This window comes from Myotis nattereri (assembly GCF_964212035.1).
Source record: "Myotis nattereri genome assembly, chromosome: 4".
In the NCBI taxonomy this organism is placed as follows: domain Eukaryota; kingdom Metazoa; phylum Chordata; class Mammalia; order Chiroptera; family Vespertilionidae; genus Myotis; species Myotis nattereri.
Genome location: NC_138079.1, coordinates 80032596 through 80056339, shown reverse-complemented (window position 1 = coordinate 80056339; position 23744 = coordinate 80032596). Strand labels below are relative to the sequence as shown.

The 23744-nt window shown below is 41.3% G+C and overlaps 1 protein-coding gene across 1 annotated transcript; it reads left to right on the top strand.

The window, feature by feature from the left end:
* Nucleotides 1-1737: 1737 nt before the first annotated feature.
* Nucleotides 1738-23639, top strand: ZCWPW1 (zinc finger CW-type and PWWP domain containing 1; the record flags this gene model as incomplete). Its single annotated transcript, XM_081090530.1, has 16 exons — nucleotides 1738-1765; nucleotides 2737-2990; nucleotides 3434-3524; nucleotides 4345-4435; nucleotides 4731-4876; nucleotides 5086-5208; nucleotides 11671-11787; nucleotides 12970-13090; nucleotides 13938-14013; nucleotides 14420-14524; nucleotides 15657-15740; nucleotides 16348-16414; nucleotides 17498-17598; nucleotides 20240-20300; nucleotides 20742-20864; nucleotides 23174-23639. The coding sequence occupies 16 exons, from the start codon at nucleotides 1738-1740 to the stop codon at nucleotides 23479-23481; spliced, it is 1896 nt and encodes a 631-aa protein (XP_080946656.1). The 3' UTR covers nucleotides 23482-23639.
* Nucleotides 23640-23744: the final 105 nt, after the last annotated feature.

Here is a 23744-nt window from a genome sequence, read left to right as displayed (position 1 = left end):
TTGGTTGGGGCTCCAGTAACACACTTTTGCCTACAGAGGTCAGTAGAGGCTTAAATAATTATTTGAACCTAACTTGGAAAATTTGTGCATTTTTAGATTGATCAAAAATACTCTGTTTTATTTAAAGAATTTAGAATTTAAAAAAATAACTTTTGAAGTGATAATATGTGTATGCTATAACATGTTAGAGATGCATAGGGGGGTACAGTAAAAAGCTCCGTTCCATACAGTTCTACTCTCCAGAGGCACATTATAAAGAGAGACATTTTTAAATTTTATTTTGTTTTTTTTTTCTTTTAAAAGATAGACATTTAAAAAAAGAAATGTTGTCATCTCAAATCTACTACTTTTCATTTTTCATTTAGTATAGCTCTTCTTAAAATTTATATTACCTTCATAGGGACTTCTAATGATTATTTTTGGGATTCTGGAATCTGAGAGAAGGTGTTTGTCATTTGTGGTCAAATTAGTATTCCTTTTGCAACCAATTTGATTCAGTTTCTAGCTTCTGCTTAGGATTATCATAAAGATAGAGACCAATTTGCTGTAGTGTTTCTCCCCCAATTTCCCATTTGCCTTTTTCCTTAGAGCAAATACATTTGGGGGTTGGTAGTGGTGAGTTATGATGCAAAAGTGAGAAAATGTGCTCTTTAATATGAAAGGAAAAGTAGTTATTGCAGAACAACACATCAGAATTATCCACATTCAGAAATTAAGAAATAGAACAGAAAAATACCAAAAGATAACTTAAAAATACTTTACACCCAATCATGCTGTAGCCACACTAAGTCAAGTCCCAACACCTTTTCAATTCATCTTAGGAACCAGGGAGAGGAACTTTACACCCCAGACAACTGAGTGTTTACTATAATTTGGCCGTTTGAAGGTCTTAAAATTTTCATATCCTTTAAAGGGAACTGTATATAAACTTAAAGATCCATTTTATGCTGCTTTGTGGGTTTTTTATAAGTGGGAGATGGCAGAGTTGGAAGATTGAATTGCAAGTCTAGGGCCTTCAAAGTACTCAAAACCAGCAGTCAGAAATAAGATCACTGAGAAGAATAGATGTTGTATTAGTAGAATTTGAAAGCAAAGGCCTGGATTCAACTTGGCTCTCCCATGTATTAACACTGACATTTGGGGCAAACCACTTAACCTCCCTGCATATTTTTCATCTGTAAAAAGGGGAAATGATATTTTATGACCTCTAATAACACTATCTGAGTTACAGTGTTTATTATAACTGTTACAAAAATAAGAGTGAATTATATTCTTTAAACCTAAGAAAACTGGGTAGAGGGTTATAAATTTAGGCTGATAAAAAAGCAGTTCTCTTCTAACAAGTGGATAGAAGTAATATCAATAGTGGAAAGAATAAATTGGAAAAATGTACAAATTATTGGAACATCACCCACAAATTGAGTCTCAGCATTTTGCTGTGCCACAGATGGCTTATAGATGTATGAATATGTTAAACTCTTCAGCACTTAAAACACTAAGAATTATTGCTAATCTTTAAAACAATAACTCTAAATATCCCCTGGCATGTAATTGGCATTGCTCAGAAGGCAGAAGTATAGTCAAGAAGGCAGAACATGTAGTTCAGGGGTTCCAGGAAAAGAAATCCTGAACCCAAGAAGACAGGAAGAGAAAAAAGTTTAAACTCATGTTCAATCAGAGCTTTAGCAGTTAATTTCTTTTTTCTAACAGAGCACAAAAGTGTAGCTTCTGAGCTGAATGATGACAACATTGCAGAGTAAAGAAGGTGAGTCAAGAGTGAGGGAGGTTGATTTTATACATATCTTTCATTTTTCCCTTCTCAGATTCCTACCAAAGAGAAGCTCAGTTTACATATTTTTTATTTCTACTTTGTTAAAGTTACTACATTTCTAGACACTTTGAGTAAAATATATATCTTAGAAATAGTCCTGCTCAAGGAATATATGAACTCATAAATATCTATAACATAAATTTGAGTGGGGTGAATGTCACCAGGCAGGTACAGAGTATTATGGAAGCTCAGAAGAAAGAGATATTACTTACACCTGGGAGGATCACTACAATTTTCATTGTATCATCTGTAGATTTTAACTATATTTTTTTCATTTTCTCTTAATTTCCCATAAAATTTTGTCCAAAGTTAAAATAGACAAATTTTTAAATTTTTATATTTAAATAATTCAGTTTCCCAAATGCTTATATTTTTCATATTTATCACCTTTCAATTACTCAGTGGTTCCTAAGCCTGAAAGTACATCAGAATCATCTAGATAGTCTTGTAAAATTTCAGATTCTCGGGCCTCACTTCAAAATATTTCATCAGAAACTCAGGGCAGGGGAAATGAGGGTGGGTGAGTAGAGACCTAGAAAGATGAATTTATTAAAATATTTCTCCAGATAATTCTGATATGGTCAGTCAATTGGCAGTGTTTTTTTTTTTTTTTTTAAATATATTTTATTGATTTTTTACAGAGAGGAAGGGAGAGAGACAGAGAGCCAGAAACATCGATGAGAGAGAAACATCGATCAGCTGCCTCCTGCACATCTCCTACTGGGGATATGCCCGCAACCCAGGCACATGCCCTTGACCGGAATCGAACCTGGGACCCTTCAGTCCGCAGGCCGACGCTCTATCCACTGAGCCAAACCGGTTTCGGCCAATTGGCAGTGTTTGGCAGTCTCTGTGTTAGACTCGTATGTTTCATAAATTTCATTTGATGATCAAATTTCTTTCAGAATATGGGAAAGGATCAAAAAAATCCTTTATCCCACCTGCACAAAAATTGCATAGCCTGATGCCCTATAACCCTAACTCACACAAAGAGGAGACTCTGGGGATCAGTTCCCTGGAGGCAGAGGCCGGACCAAACCTGCTAAAGGCCAAGTTAGAGAAGAAGGAGGAGGAAGCAACCACAGTGAATGGTCCATGCAGTGACCAGGAGAAAAAAGTAAAGGTTCAAGACAACAAGCAAGCAGAGAAGAAAGAAAAGGTATCAGTCATACTGATGGGCTCTAGTGGGACAGTTTTTTCTAGTCATTCATCCTGGACAAATAGAATCTTTCCATGTTTGAGAAATTCATCTTGTAGTTTCAGTTTTTTATTCCTTTTTTGGGACTTCCATTTTTTTCTTAAAAAGATAAAAAATGTTTTGATGACAGTATTTAGCAGGAAATAATGGTAGGTATGTAGGGGCTGAGGTGGTTTGGATATGAAAGTAGAGGTGGACAGAAATTTAATCAACTTTTTTCATTTTTTGATTCCTTTATTCCCAGGAGATCTGGGATAGAGTTTATGGAGTCCTTATATATGATCGACTTCATGCTCTCAGCCTTGTGAGTTTACTGCCTCATCTAACGGAGGCTTTTCTGACTGGCCAGAGAGGAGAACTGGGAAAAGACGAGCAGTTTTCCTTCTCTACCCTTGTCTATGCAGGAAAAATCACATCTTACCAATGAAGAGTTTGAGGAGATTTTCCAGACTGTGATACAGAAGTCCCTCCAAGAGTGCTTGGGTATGGCTTATGGTGAGAGAAAAAGAGTTTCAGGCAGAGAAACTGTTACCTGAGATGTTGAGTAAATTGACAGCTTCCTTTCTTGCCTCCATCCTCTTAAGTAAGAAAATATTAGATGGGACTTTGACATACTTTAAAATACTTCATCTTCTATCAAGGACTATAGCTAAACCACCTTAGATAGGGGGTGCAGACTTTTAGAAAAGTAGATTACATTGACTTCAGAATGTAAATACAGTTTCATCTAAATTTTTTAAAATGTAAGTTAAATTCTTTTCTATATGTTCAGAATTTACTTAGAAAGATAAATTATTTTTCCCAGGTTTGAAGAATTTAGTTTCCATCTACCCTTGTATATTTTCTGTTTCCCGTACTGTTTCAACATGCTAAAGGATTTTATTTTTAGAACAAAGGACTCTATAGCATAGGCCCCAAGACCCTATCAATAAGGTCATGGGGCTAAGGAAAATGATCTGATATTTTCAGCTATTCTTAGATATAATTCTATTCCTAGAGGAAAGCTTAAGGAAAAAGTATATAAGACACAGTAAATAAAATAAAATTAACATTTCCTGGCTATCCTGGAATGAGGCAGGTCAATCTGGAAAGGCTTTTAGAAGGACATAAATTTGTATTTTTTCCTGAAATTTTAAAGACTTAAAATTTTATGATATGACAAAAGTCCAAAAGTAGACTCTTTCAGGCAACAGGTGGAAGACATTTTAATGAAAGATTATAATTTAAAAATAATGGAGTGGTTATTTCTTAACATTACTTCTTTGCTTATAGTGTTTTGTTTTGGAAGAGATAGAATCTAGCCTTGATTTTGCAGAGACTTCCTGTGCCCAGCCCATAAGACATACCCAGTTAGTCAAGGAACCAGGAATTGCTTCTTCTACTACTGATAATGATAATGCTGATGGGTAAGTTTATTCCTGTTAGGTGAGTTGATTACAGGGTGGACTTAATATTTATAAAAGGTTGTCTATGTACCTACCTACCAACCTACCTATCTGGTCATTTTTTTTTCTGGTCATTTTTTATATCTCTGTAAATTTGTCTCAGTTCAGGAAAGCTACCTATTTGAATTGGGAAAAATAGGCAGGTAGATAGGTAAAATGACATCAGGAGGCCTTAGAGAGCCTAGGATTCTTCTATCCTCTTAAAATTTATTTTTGGATTCTTTTACCTTTTCATTTAAAAATATCTTATTTTCAGAGAGTGGGCAACGGTACCTCATATTCTAGAGAGTTCAGCCTCTCAGGAAGATGGAATAATCCCATCTAAGCCAGGCCAGCCAGATTTTGCATCATCTGAGAAGAAATTCGGTAAACTCTCCTTAAGGAGAAGAAAGAAAAAAGCTCGTAAGTATAGTCAGATATACTTTGACATCTGGCTCAAATACTTAATCCATAAAATTAGGGAATGGGACAGTGGGCCGGCTGAGAATTTCCAACCTAAAGCTTGAAACTATCATGCTATGATTTTTCTTCCTTCATCCTTCTTTCTGCATTACTATCTACAAAGAATCTCTCCCACATAACTCCACCCTACAATTATTTTATGTTCCCAGAAGATGAGAAAATGAAGAAAGCCCAGCGAGGACATGAGCATAAACAGAAAGACCAACTGAAGAAAATGGTTCAGGATCATGCTCAGATCAAGGACCAACAAAAAGGAGAGGAAAGTGGTTTTGGTAAGTTCAGCCATGGTTTGGAAAACTACTTGGGCTTGAAAACTGGAGATGAAGGAGAGAGGCAAGGGTTAGAATGTTAGAGGGAATTCTGCAAAGATTATAATTAATTTCTCATTGCTACTTGTTAGAGGATATGCTGCTGAAGAAGAAAAAGATTTAATTCGTTGAATTATTTGTTCATATAATCTATAGTTTTGGGGTACCTATTATATACCAGGCATTTTAGGAGGGCTGGGTAAGTGCAGAAGAAATGAGTATAAGTCTGTCACAAGGGAGACAGGCTTCTAAGGAAGGTAGATAAGAAAGCTATAAGTTGGGAGTAGAATTGGAAAACTTTCTAAGACAAGATACTGCTTGAGCCAGAACTTGAAGTATAATTTAGTCAGATGAACCAAGGTAGAAATGGGGGTGGATCAGAGTGATACTTTTCAGAGTTATGGAGGAGGACTAATGTTGGTAGCTTTTGGTTGTGCTTTGGGGTAGGAGGTTACAGGGGTAGGGGAGATAAGGCTAGAGACATGCAAGGGCCAGGCCATAAAGGGCCTTGCATGTGAAGTTAATGGGTTTTGGGTTTTATTTTATAGATAAAGAGGAACCATTGACATTAAGTAGGGGAAAATTGATAAGATTTCTATTTAGAAAGCTCACTTTGGCAATAGCATGGAAGATGAATTCCTGTGAACAAGACTAGACTCAGAAATAGTGATCCAAGCAAGGAAGATAGACAATATAGACAATAGCAGTGATGAGGAAGAGACAAATTTGAGATCTTTAAGAGACAGGATCACCATGATATGGTTACCAGTTGGATATGAGAGCTGAGGAAGAGTGAGGCGTGAGTGAATGAGTGGCTAAAAGGATTATGATCTAAAATGGAGAGTATAGAAGAAAAAGTTTAAGGTGGTGAATTCATCTGTGAGCAAGTTATGGGGTCTTTGATGAGATTCAGAGCTCAAGAAAGAGGTCTGGGTTGGAGATAGAAATTTCGGCGTCATCTACATCAGTAGGAATAGATGAAATTTTTCTACGAAGAAGGTAGGGAGTGAGAAGAGAAAAACACTGAGTAAAAAACCCTGGGGGACATAATGTTTAGAATTGAACAGAAGAAGAGCTGCCCAGGGAAAAAACTAAGAAGAACTAAGAGAAATTAGAAGGGTAGAAGGAAAATTAGGAGAATGTGGTATCACAGATGCTAGGGGAGGAGAGAATTTCATAAAAGGGAGTATTTAGCCTTGTCAAATGCTACTATAGAGACATCAAAGGGGATAAAGATTTGAAAATGCTTAACCGATATCACAATTAGTAAGTCATTATGGTCTTGATTAGAGCAATTATATGGGTTGGTAAGGGTGAATGGCAGATTATAGTTGGTTGAAGAATAAATACTTTTTTAATTAGTTTAGATGAGAAAACTAGGAGGGAGAAAATGGCAAATAAAAGGAGGAGTGGGTATAGAGTTAAGGGAAAGTTATTTTGAGCATTCTTTAAAAAGAAATAGTCTTGACCTGTGTGTTATCAGCATATTTATGTGCTCAGGGAAAATTGTTTATAGAGAGGGAGAGATTGAAGGGAATGAGAAGAAAACCAGAAGAATTATTCTTAGAAAGGACAGTTTAGCCTTTGAGATTGGATGGATGGAAGATAAGGATGGATATAGATGTATTTCTTATTTTAACAATAGTTATTAATGCCTTATATTGTTTGCCAGGCATTGTGCTAGGTGCTGGAAATATGTTGGTGAACAAAATAGATAATCCCTGACTTTATGGAATTTGCAGTTTTAGTGTATTGGACAGATAATAAACAAATATTTTATATGAAGTAATCGAGAAATTTTAGGATAAGAAATAAAATAGATCATATAACATATTAGTATTTTAAAACTTTGAATATAAATACTTATAAATATAAATAAAATGAACAATATGGAGGAAAACAGGCTTGTGCCCCCCCCCCAAAAAAAGACAGAACCCAAAGTGTAAGGAACAATGGAATAAACAGTCAGCTAGTGTTTAACATGTATATGTGTGTCTATATAATTTTAATTATAGAAGCATAATATGGTTTGTACATACTTGAAAGAAAATTCTAGCAAGACTATGCAGTCATCAAACAAGGTAGTCCAGGGCAATAAACTACTCCTCATGTTATTATGACATGGTAATATAAGGAACTGGAGCTATTAGCCTAATTTGGGTACTTGGATGGTCTGGGTGGTACTGATCTTCTCCTGAACCTCTCAGTATTAGGGAAAGGATTGCACTTTATTTTTTGTCAGAGATTTCTTTTTATATAGCTTGCCAAAAAGGGCATGCTTTAAGGTAAAGGATGGCCAAGATTCTTCTTCAGACTCATAGTTACAACCAGAACCAAACTTATACAAATGCAGCCAGACAAGAAAACCAGTCATTATATGGAATGATTTGGGGGTGTCCCTTCTCCTCGCTCTGGTTGCTACTGCAATTCCACCATTGCTCTCCTGCATTTTAATTCAAGGTTTTCAAGCCAGGTGGAAGGCAGATTTTCCTTGGAGAGAATTTACACATTAGCATTAATGATGAATGTGAACACAGTTTTTATATATAAACTGAAAATTGGAAGAGGTAGCACTTTCCAGAGGGAAGGATGTGGGGATAGGAGTGGGTGTTCACACACCACAGTTCTGGCTGCTCCCATCAGGATTGCACTTTAGACTGAAAGATGGAAGTTCACCCTTTAGGCAGTGCTTGTGAGTCAGGTTTTGATTGTAGTGAATGTGTAAGCCTCTTACTATAAAAGAACTATGCTTCCTGTTTCTTATAGTTGCCAAGGAGAGGTGAGTCCTCCTAGAGTAGGAAGTTAAAAGGGAAGTGTCTGATAAATACAACCAATTTCTGTTAAGTACTGTGAATGAAAAAAATCGAGTGTCATTAAAGGAAATAATGGAGACCCAATTAAAATGGATCAGTCAGCCCTAGCTGGTTTGGCTCAATGGATGGAGCATCGGCCTGTGGACTAAAGGGTCCCGGGTTCGATTCCGGTCGGGGGCACATGCCTGGGTTGTGGGCTTGATCCCCAGTAGGGGGCATGCAGGAGGCAACCAATCAATGATTCTCATCATTGATGTTTCTGTCTCTCTCTCTCCCTCTCCCTTCCTCTCTGAAATGAATAAAAATATATTTTAAAAAATAAAGAAAGAAATAAAATGGGTCAGTCAGGGAATTCATTTGTAAGGAAATAACATTTAAGCTGAAACCTGAAGGAATAGTAGAAGTAAGAGAGAGAGTTTTAGGTAGGGTGAAGTTTGGCAAATTCCAGGTACTAAAAGAAAGCTGGTGTGATTGGAGTTCAGAGAGCAAGGGGAAGCAAGGCAGGAAAGTAGCTCTGGTTAAATATAAAGAAGTAGGTAGTAACTAAATCAAAGACCATGTTACAAAGTGAGAATTTTTTCCAAAGTGCGGTGGGAAGCCACTGGTGAATTTTAACCAGGAGAACAACATCATTGAGTTAATGTTTTAGAAGAATCCAATTAGAGAATGAAGTATGAGGGGACAAGAGTGGACAAGAAGTTAGTACTAGATTAGATTTTTGGTGGCTTGGATTAGGATGATGAAATTGGAGACAGAGAAATGGATGATTTCAAGATATGTGTTAGAGGTAACTGTCAGAACTTGGTAATGAATTGGATATGGAGGGGGGGATGAAAGAGGAGAGAGTATGTTAAAGATGATTGGTTCCTAGCTTGAACATGTACATGAAAGGAGGTGGGGAAAGGTGGAGGAAGAACAGATTTGTGGGATAAGATTAAGCGTTTGGGTTTTAGGTCCATTAGATTTGAGATCATTGTGAGACATCCAAATAGAGTTACAAAAGAGCAAGATGGCTATAGATATCTGGAGCTCAGAACAGAGACTGTTAGTATATACATCTCTGTGTTATCAGGTATGAAAGTGTATTTCGAAGCTATGGGAATGGAAAAGTTTGCCTCAGGAGGAAGTGTAACATGGGAGCAAACATCCATGATTGGACTTTGGAACGCCAACATTTAAAGCTTTAATGGAGAAAAATGAGAACCCAGTAAAGGAAGCTGCCAGAAAGATGGAGAGAGGGAACAGGAGAATAAGTGATCACAGAATCCAAGGAAACTAGTATTTCAAGAGTGAGAGGTCAACTGAAATGCTCTTAATGTGTGCTTGACATCAGTCTTCATTATCATAGAGCCATGTTGAGAGCCTCAAGCTCCATTTTCAGACACATCATCTTCTCCTCTTCCTACACTGTTTGAAAGGGAACTTTAAAGAACTGTTTATTGTTGTCTTTGAAGATTTCATACCAAGCCATAAATATCTAGTTCTATGTCATTAGGATGATTTCCCCCCTCACTCATTTCCTCATGAGTATTCATTATTTTCACAACCAACCACTTATTTTATTGATCTATGTTTACTTTTATAGTCCCCAACCCCTTCTCACATTCTTTTTTTCTAGTCTTGCTAGGGCATCTCTATAAACATCCAAAAATATCATTAGCAACTATCTTTTCAGACTAATACATCATTCCCAACCAGTACCTTGTTCTTCAAAATTAATTAATCAAGAATGTGATCCATAATATGCTTTTCTGAGGATGGTTTCAATAGGATGGAGGGCATTCCTTATGTTCAGGTATTTAAAGTAAGATTTGACAGTGGGAGAGTGAACTTACTAGGGAAACATATTGTGAATATATAGTGTACCCATGTGCCTAGTTATGTGATTTTTTTCTAGTAACACTCAATTTAATGAATATAGGCACAGAAAAGGTAGAGTGGGTTCATTAAGAGTTGTGTTTTACCAGCTGGGTAGGAGGAAGGACAGAGGGAAATGAAGATGCCTGCAAGAGGATCTAAGGAATCAAACCTGAGTAAGTACAGAGTAGAGAAAAGAGGTTGCTTCTGGATTGAGGGGAGGGTAAAAGATCTAGATAAAGTGAAAGTTTCTATAGGGGTCCTCTGAGCAAGTGAAGTGGGAGGACAGGGAATTTTTATCAGAGAGGGATATTTGGATAAGTGGTTCAAGGGAGTATGCAGTCCCTGCAGATGACCGGTGGGGCATACAAGGGTAGGAGTGGGTTACTGAAGTGAAGTGGGTTATTGAGATAGCATGGAAGATAAGGTCAAAGAACTCAGAGAATGGGATTCTTTGTGAGTTACCCCTATGGAAATAGTGATCATTTGGAATGAGGCCAGGAGGTAGAGAGGAGAAGGCTGAACCAGATGTCAGTATCTTTTCAAGGGAGATGAGAGGGTGGTATAGTTCCATCACCTGGACCTCAAGGGAGGAAGGTTTTTATAGAAGAAGATGGTAATGGTCTGGAAATGGCAATAGGGAATAAGGATGATACTGAATCCATTTTCTGGCCTGAGAGACATGAGATGCACGAGAAGGAACCAATTCTATTTAGAGAGCTGCGGGTGGGGTGGGGTCAGGTAGAGGCAACGTCAGTGCATCACCAGGTTTCAAAAATGAGATAGAGGTTCAGAGAAGAGGTTAAAGATATGTGGACTTTTGTCTGGAATTCTAAAAATAACAGTGGAAGGGTTTAGGAAGGAAAGAGGAGACGCTGTGTCGGGTACAGGAACAACTCAGAAAATGTGGGGATAGAGAAAGGTGGGATGATGGTTTGGCAGGTAAGTGATAAAAGGAATGCTTTGCCCAGCCGCGGTGGCTTAGTGGTTGAGTGCCGACCTATGAACCAAGAGGTTATGGTTTGATTTCTGATCAGGACACATGCCTGGGTTGCGGGCTCGACCCCCAGTGATAGGTGTATAGGAGACAGCCAGTCAATGATTCTCTCATCATTGATGTTTCTATCTCTCTCTCCCTCTTCCTTCTTTGAAATCAATAAAAAATATATATATTTAAAAGGAATGCTTTGTCTTTCAGCAGGGCCTGAAGTAAATAGTTGATTGAGAAATGATGGACTTAGACCCGTGTTTTTGGAGGGGGGTGAACTTGGGGCTCTTGGTCCCAAAGGTTGCAACTTGATGATTTGGTGACAGATAAATCTGCTGAGATTCAGATGGAACTCTGGATGTTGTACACAAAAGATGCTGGGTAGCCTTTCAAAAGAATTTTTCAGCATTGACATGCTAGCAGAGAATAAGGAACTAGCCAGTAGGATGGAAACCAAACTTTTTAAAGAACTGTCAATATAGGAAACACTTCTTTCTGCCCTGGGTGGAGGAGCAATGATGGCATGGTATGGTAAAAGACTGAAATGTGAGACCTGGGTTGTAAATTTAGCTCTGCCACAAATTTAGACTAATCTTCAGCAAGTCAATTATCTTCTCTGAGCCTTTCTTTTCCCATTTATAAGTAAGGATTGGACTAGGTGATCTCTAAGGCTATGTGATTCTGGTGAGGAGTATATTGATTTTAAATGAGTTGAAGAAGGAAGAGCACATTTTTGAGTCTCATTTCAGTTTTTCCCCCCTGTCACAGGTCAGTGTCTAGTCTGGGTCCAGTGTTCCTCCCCAAACTGTGGGAAATGGAGGCGGCTTCATGGGAACGCTGACCCCTCAGTCCTTCCAGATAATTGGTCCTGTGACCAGAATACAGGTAGAATGGAGTGGAAATGTTTATGGTGTTTTTTGTTGTTGTTGTTGTTCCACCTTTCTTTCCCTGCATATATCCTTTAAATTAATTATGTTGTAGGTGTAGTTTCAACTCCAGGGGTCCTTATAGTGTCTAGAGAAAGAAAACGATCTTCTTGTCATATCAAGATGAATCTGGCATAACGGGCTAGAAGAAGACAACCTAAAGAGTTATGTTGTCGGGAGGGGCATGGAATCTGAACATATTTTCTGAGCCCAGCCAATGTAGTTCAGTGGTTGAGCATTGACCTATAAACCAGGAAGTCATGGTTGGATTCCTGGTCAGGGCACATGGCTGGGTTGCAGGCTCGATCTCCTGTGGGGGGTGGGGAGGGCGTGTGTGAGGCAGCTGATCAATGATTCTCTCTCATTGTTGATGTTTCTATCTCTCTCTTCCTCTCCCTTCCTCGCTGAAATAAATAAAAACATATAGAAAAGCACACGTATGTTTTGAGAGAATTCCATCTTTTTCAGCATTGGTCTGACCCTGGAAATACTGATTAGATTATTGGTATTGGGTTGGATAGCAAGGGATATGAAATATACAGGGAAAAGCAGGTAAGAAAGATCCAATGGCATAGAATTCTAGAATGTTTGAAACTACTTGAAAAACATTATGATGCTCTAATTCAGCACAATTACTTTACAGATGAGAAAACAGTGTCTCAGAGAAATTATAGTCATAATGTTACATAGAAGGGTCAAACAATGTGGGATATAGAAGCCTGGAATCTCTTTCTCTAGAGCAGCGGTTCTCAACCTGTGGGTCGCGACCCTTTGGGGGTCGAACGACCCTTTCACAGGGGTCGCCTAAGACCATCGGAAAACACATATATAATCACATATTGTTTTTGTGACTAATCACTATGCTTTAATATGTTCAATTTGTAACAATGAAAATACATCCTGCATATCAGATATTTACATTGCGATTCATAACAGTAGCAAAATTACGGTTATGAAGTAGCAACGAGAGTATAAGGAGGCAGCACTCCTACTTCTAGGTTGCATTTCCCCCAAGGGTCTTTGTTCTTCTTCCTCCATGCCCATCTCCCAGGTGCCCTTTTGGTCATACCTGCTGCCTATACCTGTTTCCTGTCCTATCTCCTGCCCTCATCCAGGCTATTTTCCTTCTTTTTTTTGGCAGACTTGGAGTACAATCACTGTGATATCCCTGAGGAGACCTGGATAGGGCATGAGAGTGATGTGGCCTATGCCTCCTACATCCCAGGATCCATCATCTGGGCCAAGCAATATGGTTACCCCTGGTAGGGCACCATGGAATACTTAGAACAGCCTTCATGAACTTGAGAGTGGTAGATTCAAATAGAGAAGGAAGGAAATGGAAAACATTTGGAAATGGTACCTGCCTTAGCCATGGCTGGGTGCCTCAGTTGGAGCATTGTCTGGTACACTGAAAGGTTGTGGGTTTGATTCCTGGTCAGGGCACATACCTCGATTGTGGGTTCAATCCCCATGGCGGGGTGCATACAGGAGGCAACCGATTGATGTTTCTCTCTCTTTCTCCCTCAAATAATTTAAAAATCCACAACATATCCTCAGGTAAGGATTTAAAAAAAAGAAAAGACATGGTACCTGCCTTAGAAAGAGCATGGGGTGGGGGAGAATATAAAGTACTAAGCTTGGAGGCTTTGAAAGAGCATGTTCTCTAGAATTTCATAGTGGATGTTGTATTTCCCTGGAAAAAAGAGTCTGACAATTCTATCCTGAATGGGTAGAAAGAGGAGAGTGGCTCTACAGCATTTTTAAAACATTGAGATATTAGGGATAAAGTAAGACAACAAGGGAGGGTAGGATGGGTAATTTCTTCATTGGAGCTGTCCCTAGTCAGAAGACTTTGTTCCAGACTTGCTGGAAGGCCTAAGGATAAGATACTTTTACAAGGAAGATCCTAAGCTTCTTTGTACATTGATGACAGTTACTTCAGTCTTCAGTCATTTGGTAGTGATCACTGGGAGGGATTGACGGAGGTGGTGGTGTCTGACTTTGGTTACAAAACATATTGCTCCTTTCTTTACATGTATATTAATGAGCTTGTGTTCTATTCATCTAAACCCATCTCTTCCGTCTCCTATATCCATCTATCTTCTTCAGGTGGCCAGGCATGGTAGAATCTGACCCTGACCTGGGGGAATATTTTCTTTTTGCTTCTCATCTTGATTCCCTGCCGGTGAGTTTTCCTGATTCAGGTAGGTGGTCAAGCCAAAGTAATGACCAAAGCCATCCTAACAGATGCACAGAGTTAGAACATAGGCATAGCCAGCAGACATGAGCAGAATCAGACACTTAGCTGGAGTGACAAACAGAAATAAATTCTCACACATAGAAACAAACTTGTATCTAATTAAATATTTATTAGGACATGTATGTTTTGATAAATTTGCATTGGTTAGGATTACTGAGGTCAGGATGGAAAAACAATGAAATAAGTGGGTCAGGTGGGTCAGTATAAAGGAGCAGAAGAGGCCCAGCATCTCCTTCGTTGTGACTCCACAGTTCTTCCCCTCCTTTTCTGGCTGGAGGGCCAAAGCAAGGAGAAAGACAAGAGGCCATAACATAACCATCTTTTATTTCAGTCTAAGTACCATGTGACATTTTTTGGAGAAATAGTCTCTCGTGCTTGGATCCCAGTCAACATGCTAAAGAACTTTCAGGAGCTGTCTCTGGAGCTAGCTGGAGTGGTGAGCAACCCTTGGGGGTCAGTTGTGATACAGCAAACTTGAAAACGAAATTTTCCCTTTATTAAACCTGATATTCTCCCAGGGGAAGCTGTATCAGGAGAAAGTCTCATGACTGACCAAGTGTGCAAGCGTGAGGTTATTCATGAGGGACTCTTCTATCTACCAGGATTGTAACAAGATAGTCATTTTTCTTAATCCTTTTCCCTGCCTTCAGATGGGAGGCCTTCCTGAAGACTAGTTTTCTACAGTTTAGCCAAAGCAGGTGTGGTGGAAATGAGGGCATAGATTAACTCAGGGTTTCTCAGTCTGGAGACGATTGACATTTTGAGCCAGATAATTGTTTCTTGTGGAGGGCTGTGCTGTGCATTGTAGGATGTTTAGCAGCATCCCTGGGCAACTAGCCAGTAGGAATCTTCCACCCCTGGTTGTGACAACCAAAGAGTTGTCTCTAGAATTGCCAAATGTCCTCTCGGGGGGCAAAACCTCCCCTGGCTGAGAATCACTGCATTAGCTATAAATGAGCAGAGGTCCAGCAGCTTAGGGGCCTTAGAAAATTAGGTAGTGAGTATTAAATCAAACAGCTGGATCTAAAGAAACTTACGAAAAGCTTAAAAGTGTAATCATCTGAAGTCCTTTAATCTTGCCTTTTCAAATTTCCATGGGAATTACTTTGGAGAGGACATCAAAATGTTGGTTGAAAACATTGCTAGGAATTGGTGAGGGTTTTTTGTTGGGGGCTAAACGAGAATTGTGTCTCTGAGCTCAAAAGATTAATAAGAGTATCATGTCAATACCAGGAGCTGGAAATAAATGTAGTTAAAGATAATATCTGGGCCCGGCCAGCATGGCTGAGTGGTTGAGCATCAACCTATGAACCAGGAGGTTACGGTTCGATTCCTAGTCAGGGCACATGCCTGGGTTGCAGGCTCGATCCCCAGTATGGGGTGTGCAGGGGTCAGCTAGTCAATGATTTTCTCTCATCATTGATGTTTCTATCACTCTTTCCCTCTCCCTTCCTCTCTGAAATCAATAAAAAAATATTTTAAATGTTTTTAAAAAAGATATCTGGTGAGCAGTATGTTGGGGTCACGCCTCTAATATTTATCATGACTCTACTCTTCTTCCATTTCAGAAAAAGTGCAGAAACAAGGACTGCAGCCAGAAACTGGGGGCAGCCATGATAATGGCTCAGGAGGCAGAACAGATCGGTATTCAGGTGGGAAAGTGTTCAGACAACATACCAGTTCCTCTTTGGGACTTGAGACCCAAAGCAAACCATGTGTTCGCTGCTGCAAAAAATTGGTTTGTACTTCTCTGTTATACAGTCTTAGTCTTAGAACTACATAGTCTTTTCTTCCCAGGCCAAATTCCCTCAATTCCTTAACTCATCCATTCTTTTCCTTACCCTTGGATAAATGGGATCTTCTCTCAGTCCAGACAGAGACAGTTTGTGGTGGGGGGCTAAGATATAAAGTCAAGTCTCAGATATATGTACCTTAATATCTCTTTTATGCAGTCAGTGTTTACCCTCAATTTCTGCCTTTAGGGGTGGGTGGAGAATGACAAACAGTGAATTTATCTTTCCCAGTTACTTATTGAATTATAAACTGGAAAAGAGATGATAATATGATTATATATTACTTTACTACAATATGTTATAATAGTTAATCTCCACAAAAATCTAGGTAAATCTAATGTGAAATTTCAAGTGAAAATGGTATGGAATATAAATTCAAATTCTATAACTAAAATCTTGAAGACAGAGGGCAACAATAGTCCCTGGGAGAGTAGTAGATGATGCTTTTGTTTCTTGGTTCCCTCAGGAGCGGGTTAAATTGTTTGGTTTCTGGAGCAGATACAGTGGATCTGACAATAATGGGGAAGGAAAAGGTAGGATATGTAGGAGGCAAAGACTAAAGAGGGAGAGGAGGGATTCCTTCATGAGGACAGCAGCTAAAGCTTTTCTTTGTTTTATATCTGACTAGAGGACTGGTGCACAAAATTCGTGCATGGGTGGGGGGCAGCGGGAAAGGGGGGTCCCTCAGCCCGGCCTGCACTCTCCAATCTGGGACTCCTTGGGGGATGTCCGACTGCCTCTCGCATTCTGGGACTGCTGGCTCCTAACCGCTTGCCTGTCTGCCTGCCTGATCACCCCTAACCCCTCTGCCTGCCTGCCTGATCATCCCTAACTGCTCCCCTGCTGGCTTGATTGCTCCTAACCGCTTCTGCCTCGCCCTGCACCAAGGACCCAGGATTCCCTCCTCCAGCCAGTTGCAGGCACCTGGGACCTAGGCTTCCCTCCCTCTGGCTGGCTGCAGGCACCCAGGACCCAGGCTGGCCACAGCTGGAGGGGACCATGGGTGGGCGACTTTGCCTGGGCTGCAGCCACAGGTGCCCAGGACCGCGGGGCGGGCAGCCTGTCCCTCTCCCAGGCCACAGGCACAGGCACAGCCACTGGCGCCCGAGACCACAGGGCAGGCAGCTTATCCCTCTCCCAAGCCGCAGCCTGGCTGGTCCCCATTCCTCTCTTGTGAACTCATTTGTGCCTGACTGGTCCCCATTCCTCTCTCCCCAGTGTTGAGTGTCTGAGCCGTTAAGGCATGAGGGTATGACAACCATTTGCATATTAGCTCTTTATTATATAGGATATCAGCCTAGTTCTAGATTTTTATAATAGGAGGTTTTCCATGAATACCATTGGGCCAGTGTTGGGGATGAATAGATGAATGGATGAGTGGAGAGAGGAATGGAGAAAAAAAGGGGGCAGGGAAGGAGGGTGCACATTAAATAGTGATGAGACTTTGAAAAGGGTTGAACTGTGATAATCTCCTATAGGATCATGATTTATGGAGAAAATACTACTTGGACATGAAGGGTAGAGTTAGAAGACTGATTCTCTGGGATCAGCTCCATTAACTCATCACCTATTTTATTGACTAAATGATTTAGCTTTCCTTCCTATTCCTGTTCTAGACTTAATGCTCACTGGGGCTAAGAGCCCAGATTCCTTCTTGGAGAAAGAAGAGGAAGAGTCAGACTTGGAGAAGGAGGAGGAAAAGGAGGGAGAGAAAAAAGTAAGATTGATCTTTGGGGCTCCTTTTAGGAGAGTCCTATAGGGCATCTGTTGGCATGGGTTATATACTAAGGAAGTATCCTGTCTCTGCCTCAGGAAACCCTAACAATCCTGTCTCTTAGGGTCTCCAAGGAATTTCCTTGATTATTCTCTATAATATATCACATCCCTAGGAACTTATTTCTTTTTTAAAGATTTTATTTATTGATTGACTTTAGAGAGGGAGGAAGGGGGAGAGAGAGAAACATCAATTTGTTGTTCTACTTATTTATGCATTCAGTGGTTGATTCTTGTATGTGCCCTGATTGGAGATCAAATCCCCAACCTGGCATATCAGGACAATGCTCAAACTAACTGAGCTACCCAATCAGGGTTAGAACTTCTTTCTTTTTTTAAAAAAAAATGTATGTGTGTATGTATGTATGTATGTATGTATTTATTCTTCACCAAGAATATTTTTTCCATTGATTTTTAGAGAGAGTGGAAGGGAGAAAGGAAGGGAGAAGGGGGGGCAGAGGGAGGGAGGGGATAGAGAGAGAGATAAATGTGGATGTGAGAGAAACACATTAATTGGTTGCCTCCCGTACATGCCCTGACCAGGGCGGGGATCGAACCTGCAACCCAGGTACATGCCCTTGACTGGGAATCGAACCTGTGATCCTTCGGTGTACAGACCAAAGCTCTGATCACTGAATTGCACCTGCCAGGGCTCTTTTCTTTTTTAAATTTATTGATTTTAGAGAGAAAGAAAGAGGAAGGGAGAGAGAGAGAGAGAGAGAGAGAGGGAAGAGAAGGGAAGGGGAGGGGAGGGGAGGGGAGGGGAGGGGAGGGGAGGGGAGGGGAGGGGAGGGAAGGGAAGGGAAGGGAAGGGAAGGGAAGGGAAGGGAGAGATTTGTTGTAACACTTATTTATGCATTCATTGGTTGCTTCTTGTATGTGCCCTGACTGAAGATTGAACCTGCAACTTTGGTATATTGGGAGGACATGCTAACCAACTGAGTTGCCCAGTCAAGGCAACTTCTTTCTTTCTTTCTTTTTTTAGGGCAACTTATTTCTTGATTACCATCTCAATTCCTACCGTAGTTCTTTGGTTCTGTCTGGAGCAGTTTCAGAGAACACCAGTTTGCCTCTCTTTATTCTCTCTTCCCACTATGTGGACAATTAGGCTATTCATTGACTTGTTTCCTTAGTCTCTTTTCAGGCACATGAAATACAGATTTTTTTTCATATTTGAAGAGACTTTTTAGAGTGGTGTTAGGTTCACAGCAAAATTGTGAGGAAGGTACAGAGAGTTCCCATTTACCCCTTCCTTAAACATACATAGCCTCCCCCATTATCAATATCCCCCACCAGAGTGGTGTGTTTGTTATAATCAATAAACCTACATCGACATACCCTAATCATTCAAAGTCCATAGTTTATATCACCGTTCACTCGTAGTGTTGCACATTCTATGGGTTTGTACAAATGTGTAATGACATGTATCAGTCACTATAATATTGTACAGAGTATTTTCACTGCCCTAAAAATCCTGTGTGTTCTACCTGTTCATCTCTTCTCCCTCCCCAAGTATGCCTCAGCCTTTGACATCCTCAAAGGTTTTCATTGTCTCTGTAGTTTGCCTTCTCCGGAATGTCATGTAGTTGGAATCACAGTATGTAGCCTTTTCAGACTGTCTTCTTTCACTTAGAATTATGCATTTAAGGTTCTTTCATTTTCTTTCATGTCTTGATGCCTCTTTTTTTCCTGAGTAATGTTCCATTTTCTGTATATTCCACAATTTATTTACCCATTCACCTTATCTTGGTTGCTTCCAAGTTTGAGCAATTATGAATAAAGTTGCTATAAACATTGTATACAGGTTTTTATGGGAACTTAAGTTTTCAGCTTCTTTGGATACCAAGGAGTTTGGTTGCTGGATCATAAGGTAAGAGTCTGTTTAGTTTTGTAAGAAACTACCAAACTGTCTTCTAAAGTGGCTATATCATTTTACATTCCCATCCCACTAGCAATGAATGAGAGTTCCTGTTGCCTCACATCCTTGCCAGCATTTGATGTTGTTAGTGTTTTGAATTTTGGACATTCTAATAGATGCATAGTACTACCTCATTGTTGTTTTAATTTGCATTTCCCTTATGACTTATGATGTTTAACATCTTTTCATGTGCTTACGCGCTATCTGTATATTTGGGTAAGGTTTCCATTAAGGTGTTTGGTCCATTTGTAAATGGGGTGTTTTTTAAAAATTTTTTATTGATTTTTAGAGACAGTGGAAGGGTGTGTGAGAGAGACACATTGATGTGGAAGTGAAACATCAATTGGCTGCTCCCTGCATGCTCCCTACTGGGGATCAAGCCTACAATCTGGGCATGTGCCCTGACTAGGAATCCAACTGGCAACCTTTTGGTGCACGGGAGGATGCCCAACCACTGGGCAACACTGGCCAGGATGGGTTATTTGTTTTCCTGATGAGTTTTATGAGTTCTTTATATTTAGATAACAGTCCTTCATCAGATATGCCTTTTGCAAATATTTTTTCTCAGTCTGTGACTGTTCTCATCCTTTCTGTAGCATCCTACTCTATTAAAAACACAATTATGTAACTTCATTTATCTTTTCTTATTTTTCTCTCCCATACTTAGGACCCAACTTTGCCCAGTCCCAAGCCAGCCAAAATTCAGACAAAACCCCCCAAGGCAAGAGGTAAGCAAGCCAGCTGGAATGGGACATGTGTTACAGGTAAGGCAGGGAGAAAGCAGAGAGTGTAACGGGCCTGCAGGTAGCTGGAACTTACATCTCAGATCTAGAACCTGAGAAAACATGGCAGAACTCATGCTAGTGTCATTGGAGAATCTGTAGCATCCTCATTTCTGAATATTGAATTATAAAATCTTAGAAATGAATGTTTTAAATTCTTAGCAAGAAGGATAACTTTCTAGAGAAGAACCATGAGGAGAAGATGATGGGGGTGGGGGAGAGGGGAGAAATATTGGGGAGGGGAGAGGAACTGAAGGAATTTACTAGATTAAGATTAGCAGAAGATGCAGGGCAGAGACTTAAATGTGGGGAATCAATGGACCCTTGACAAGTTGTTATTTAGGGAGAAATAAATGTTCTTCATGGTGGGGGTGTGGGGTGATGCAGGCATAGCAGATGGACGAGATGGGACTCAGCAAGGGAAGTCAGTGAAGAGATCTCTTGGAAATGAACCTGCAGCTGCTCCTGTACCCAAAAAAGTGCATGGGAATTCAGATCCTGACCAGCCAGGTAAGGCTCTCCAGTGGTTCTCTACCTTCCTAATGCCGCGACCCTTTAATACAGTTCCTCATGTTGTGGTGACCCCAACCATAAAATTATTTTCGTTGCTACTTCATAACTGTAATTTTGCTACTGTTATGAATCGTAATGTAAATATCTGCTATGCAGGATGTATTTTCATTTTTCGCGACCCACAGGTTGAGAACCGCTGCTAGACTTTGGAAAAAGTTTGGGGAAATAGGGTTCATGTCTATATCTCCTCTCCCTGGATATTTTAAAACAATTCTACACTTTTTAATTACTTTAAAAAGAACAAAAACTGGCCAAAATGGCATCTCTCAGATTGTAGAATGCAGTACACACTATCTTATCTAATAAAAGAGACACATGCAAATTGACCATGTCTCTGCTACACTCACAAGCCACACCCACAAGCCAATCAGGAGTGAGTATGCAAATAAACCCAACCAAGATGGCGGTGGCCACAGAGCTGGAGTGAACAGGCTTGGGTTGCCCCTGGCGATGGAGGAAGCCAAGCTTCCCACCTGCCCTGGCCAGCTGTGGGCTCCGCTCAAGGCTACAAAGTTTCAATTACGGAAGATAAATAAATCCCAGATACCTGCTTCCAGCCGCTGTGGGCTCTGCTCAAGGAGGGTCTGGGAGCCTGGGTTGCCCGGGGCCATGGCCAGCCTGCAAACAGCCCTCAGCCCCTCGCCCAGGCTGTCCACGCCCCCCAGCGGGGACATTCCCCCTCCTGAAGGGGCTGTGGGCAGCCTGAAAATGGCCCTCAGCCACTCACCCAGGCTGGCCACGCCCCCCAACAGGGACCCCCACCCTGATGGGGCTGTGGCCAGCTTGAAAACAGCTTTCAGCCCCTCACCCAGGCTGGCCACGCCCCCCCAGCGGGGACCCTCACCCCATGGACATGTGGCCGGCCTGCAAACCACTACAGGCCCCTTGCCCAGGCTGCCTCATGCCTTAAGGGAACCCCCACCCTGATCCAGGACACCCTTCAGGGCAAACCAGCCGGCCCCCACCCGTGCACCAGGTCTCTATGTATACTAATAAAAGGGTAATATGCTAATTAGACTAGGAGACCTTCCAGGAGACCTTCTGGACGTTCTTCTGGACAAAGCCATGGTGGCGGGGCCAAGGTAGAGGCAGTTAGAGGCCAAGAGGGGAGGGCAGTTGTGGGTGACCAGGCTGGTGGGGGGCGGGGCCATTGGGGGTAAGCATACCAGCAGGGGGGGCACTTGGGGGCAAGCAGGTCATCAGTGGGGGTCAGTTGGAGGTGATCAGGACAGCAGGGGGGCAGTTTGGAGTGAGCAGCCCAGCAGGGGGCAGTTGGGGGCAAGCAGGCCAGTGGGGAGGGGAAGTGGGGGCAAGTAGGCCAGCAGGGGGGGCAGTGGGGGTAATCAGGCTGGCGGGGGGCATTTGGGGGCAAGCAGGCCAGCGGCGGGGGGCAGTTGGGGCCGAGCAGGCTGACAGGCACAGTGGTTAGGGGCAATCAGGCAGGCAGGCAGGCAGGTGAGTGGTTAGGAGCCAGCAGTCCCGGATTGCGAGAGGGATGTCCAACTGCCGGTTTAGGCCTGATCCCTGTAAACTGGCAGTAGGACATCCTTCGAGGGGTCCAAGATTGGAGAGGGTGCAGGCCCGGCTGAGGAACACCCCCTCCCCTGTGCATGAATTTCATGCACCGGGCCACTAGTCTATAATAATAAAAGCATAATATGCTAATTAGACTGGACATCCTTCCAGACAACCTTCTGGAGGAAGCCGGGGCTGTGAGAGAAGCCCGGGTCCTGGGTGCTGGAGGGAAGCCTGGGTCCCAGGTGCCAGAGGGAAGCCAGTGCTGGTAGCTGGGGGAAGGAAGGCCTACTCTTGCACAAATTCCGTGCATCGGACCTCTAGTAGAAACATAATGGTTGTGGATTTGATTTCATCCAGAGACCCCAAAATGGTAAGGAGGAAGGAACTAACATTTATTGAGTATTGTCATGCAATGGCTAGATAGATATGTCTATGTTGCTCCCTTTCGTTTTTTCAATATCTCTATGGCTGGATATTTACCATTTCAATTATAAGGAGACTGAGGCTCAAAGAGTTTAAAATTTGCTTGTCTCATGTCTCTGTCATACGGTTAATCCATGGCTTGAATCCAGGTCTTTCTGACTCCAAAGCCTATTTCTTCCTATTGAGAAAGGTAATCTTTTCCAGAGGTGTTTTTTTTTTTTTAATATAAATTTTGGAGTTTGATTTGTAAAAGGTAAGGACAGATGACTTAATAAGATTCTCAGTTCTTTCACTTTTTCATTTAGGTCCTGAGAAAAAATTTAAAGCTCCCCAAAGCAAGGCTTTGGTAACCAGCTTGTCTGAAGAAAAAGAGATTCTAATGGTATCAGAGGGCCTGATCCTACCAGCTCATCACAGGGCCTGTCCTGCCACGGGGAAAGTAGAGCCTGGACCTCAAGAGCTGCAGGAGGCTGGAAGCTTCCCTCCTGACGATGAAGCCTCCAGTGACCTGGACCTTGAGCAACTCATGGAAGATGTTGGAGAAAAGCCAGAGCAGAGGGTGGAGCTGCAGCATAGAGATGACACGGAGGAGTTCACCTTCTTTGAGGAGTAGTTCTGTGCTCTCATGTTCTCTTCCCTCTTCCCTGAGAGTAGGAGGGAGATCCTCTCAAAGGGCCCCAGAGAATTATTGGGATTGGCCATTGACTACAAGATTAATTCGCTAAAGTCAGGGTTGTATGGTTTATGTGTTAATAAAATAGGTTACTGGCTTAATTGGTTTGGTTTGTCTCTAACTACATTCTTCCTTTTGGCTTCTCTCCCTCCTCCATGTCACTAACATCATTGTTTCTGGTGGGAGGCCTGCATAGCATAGGA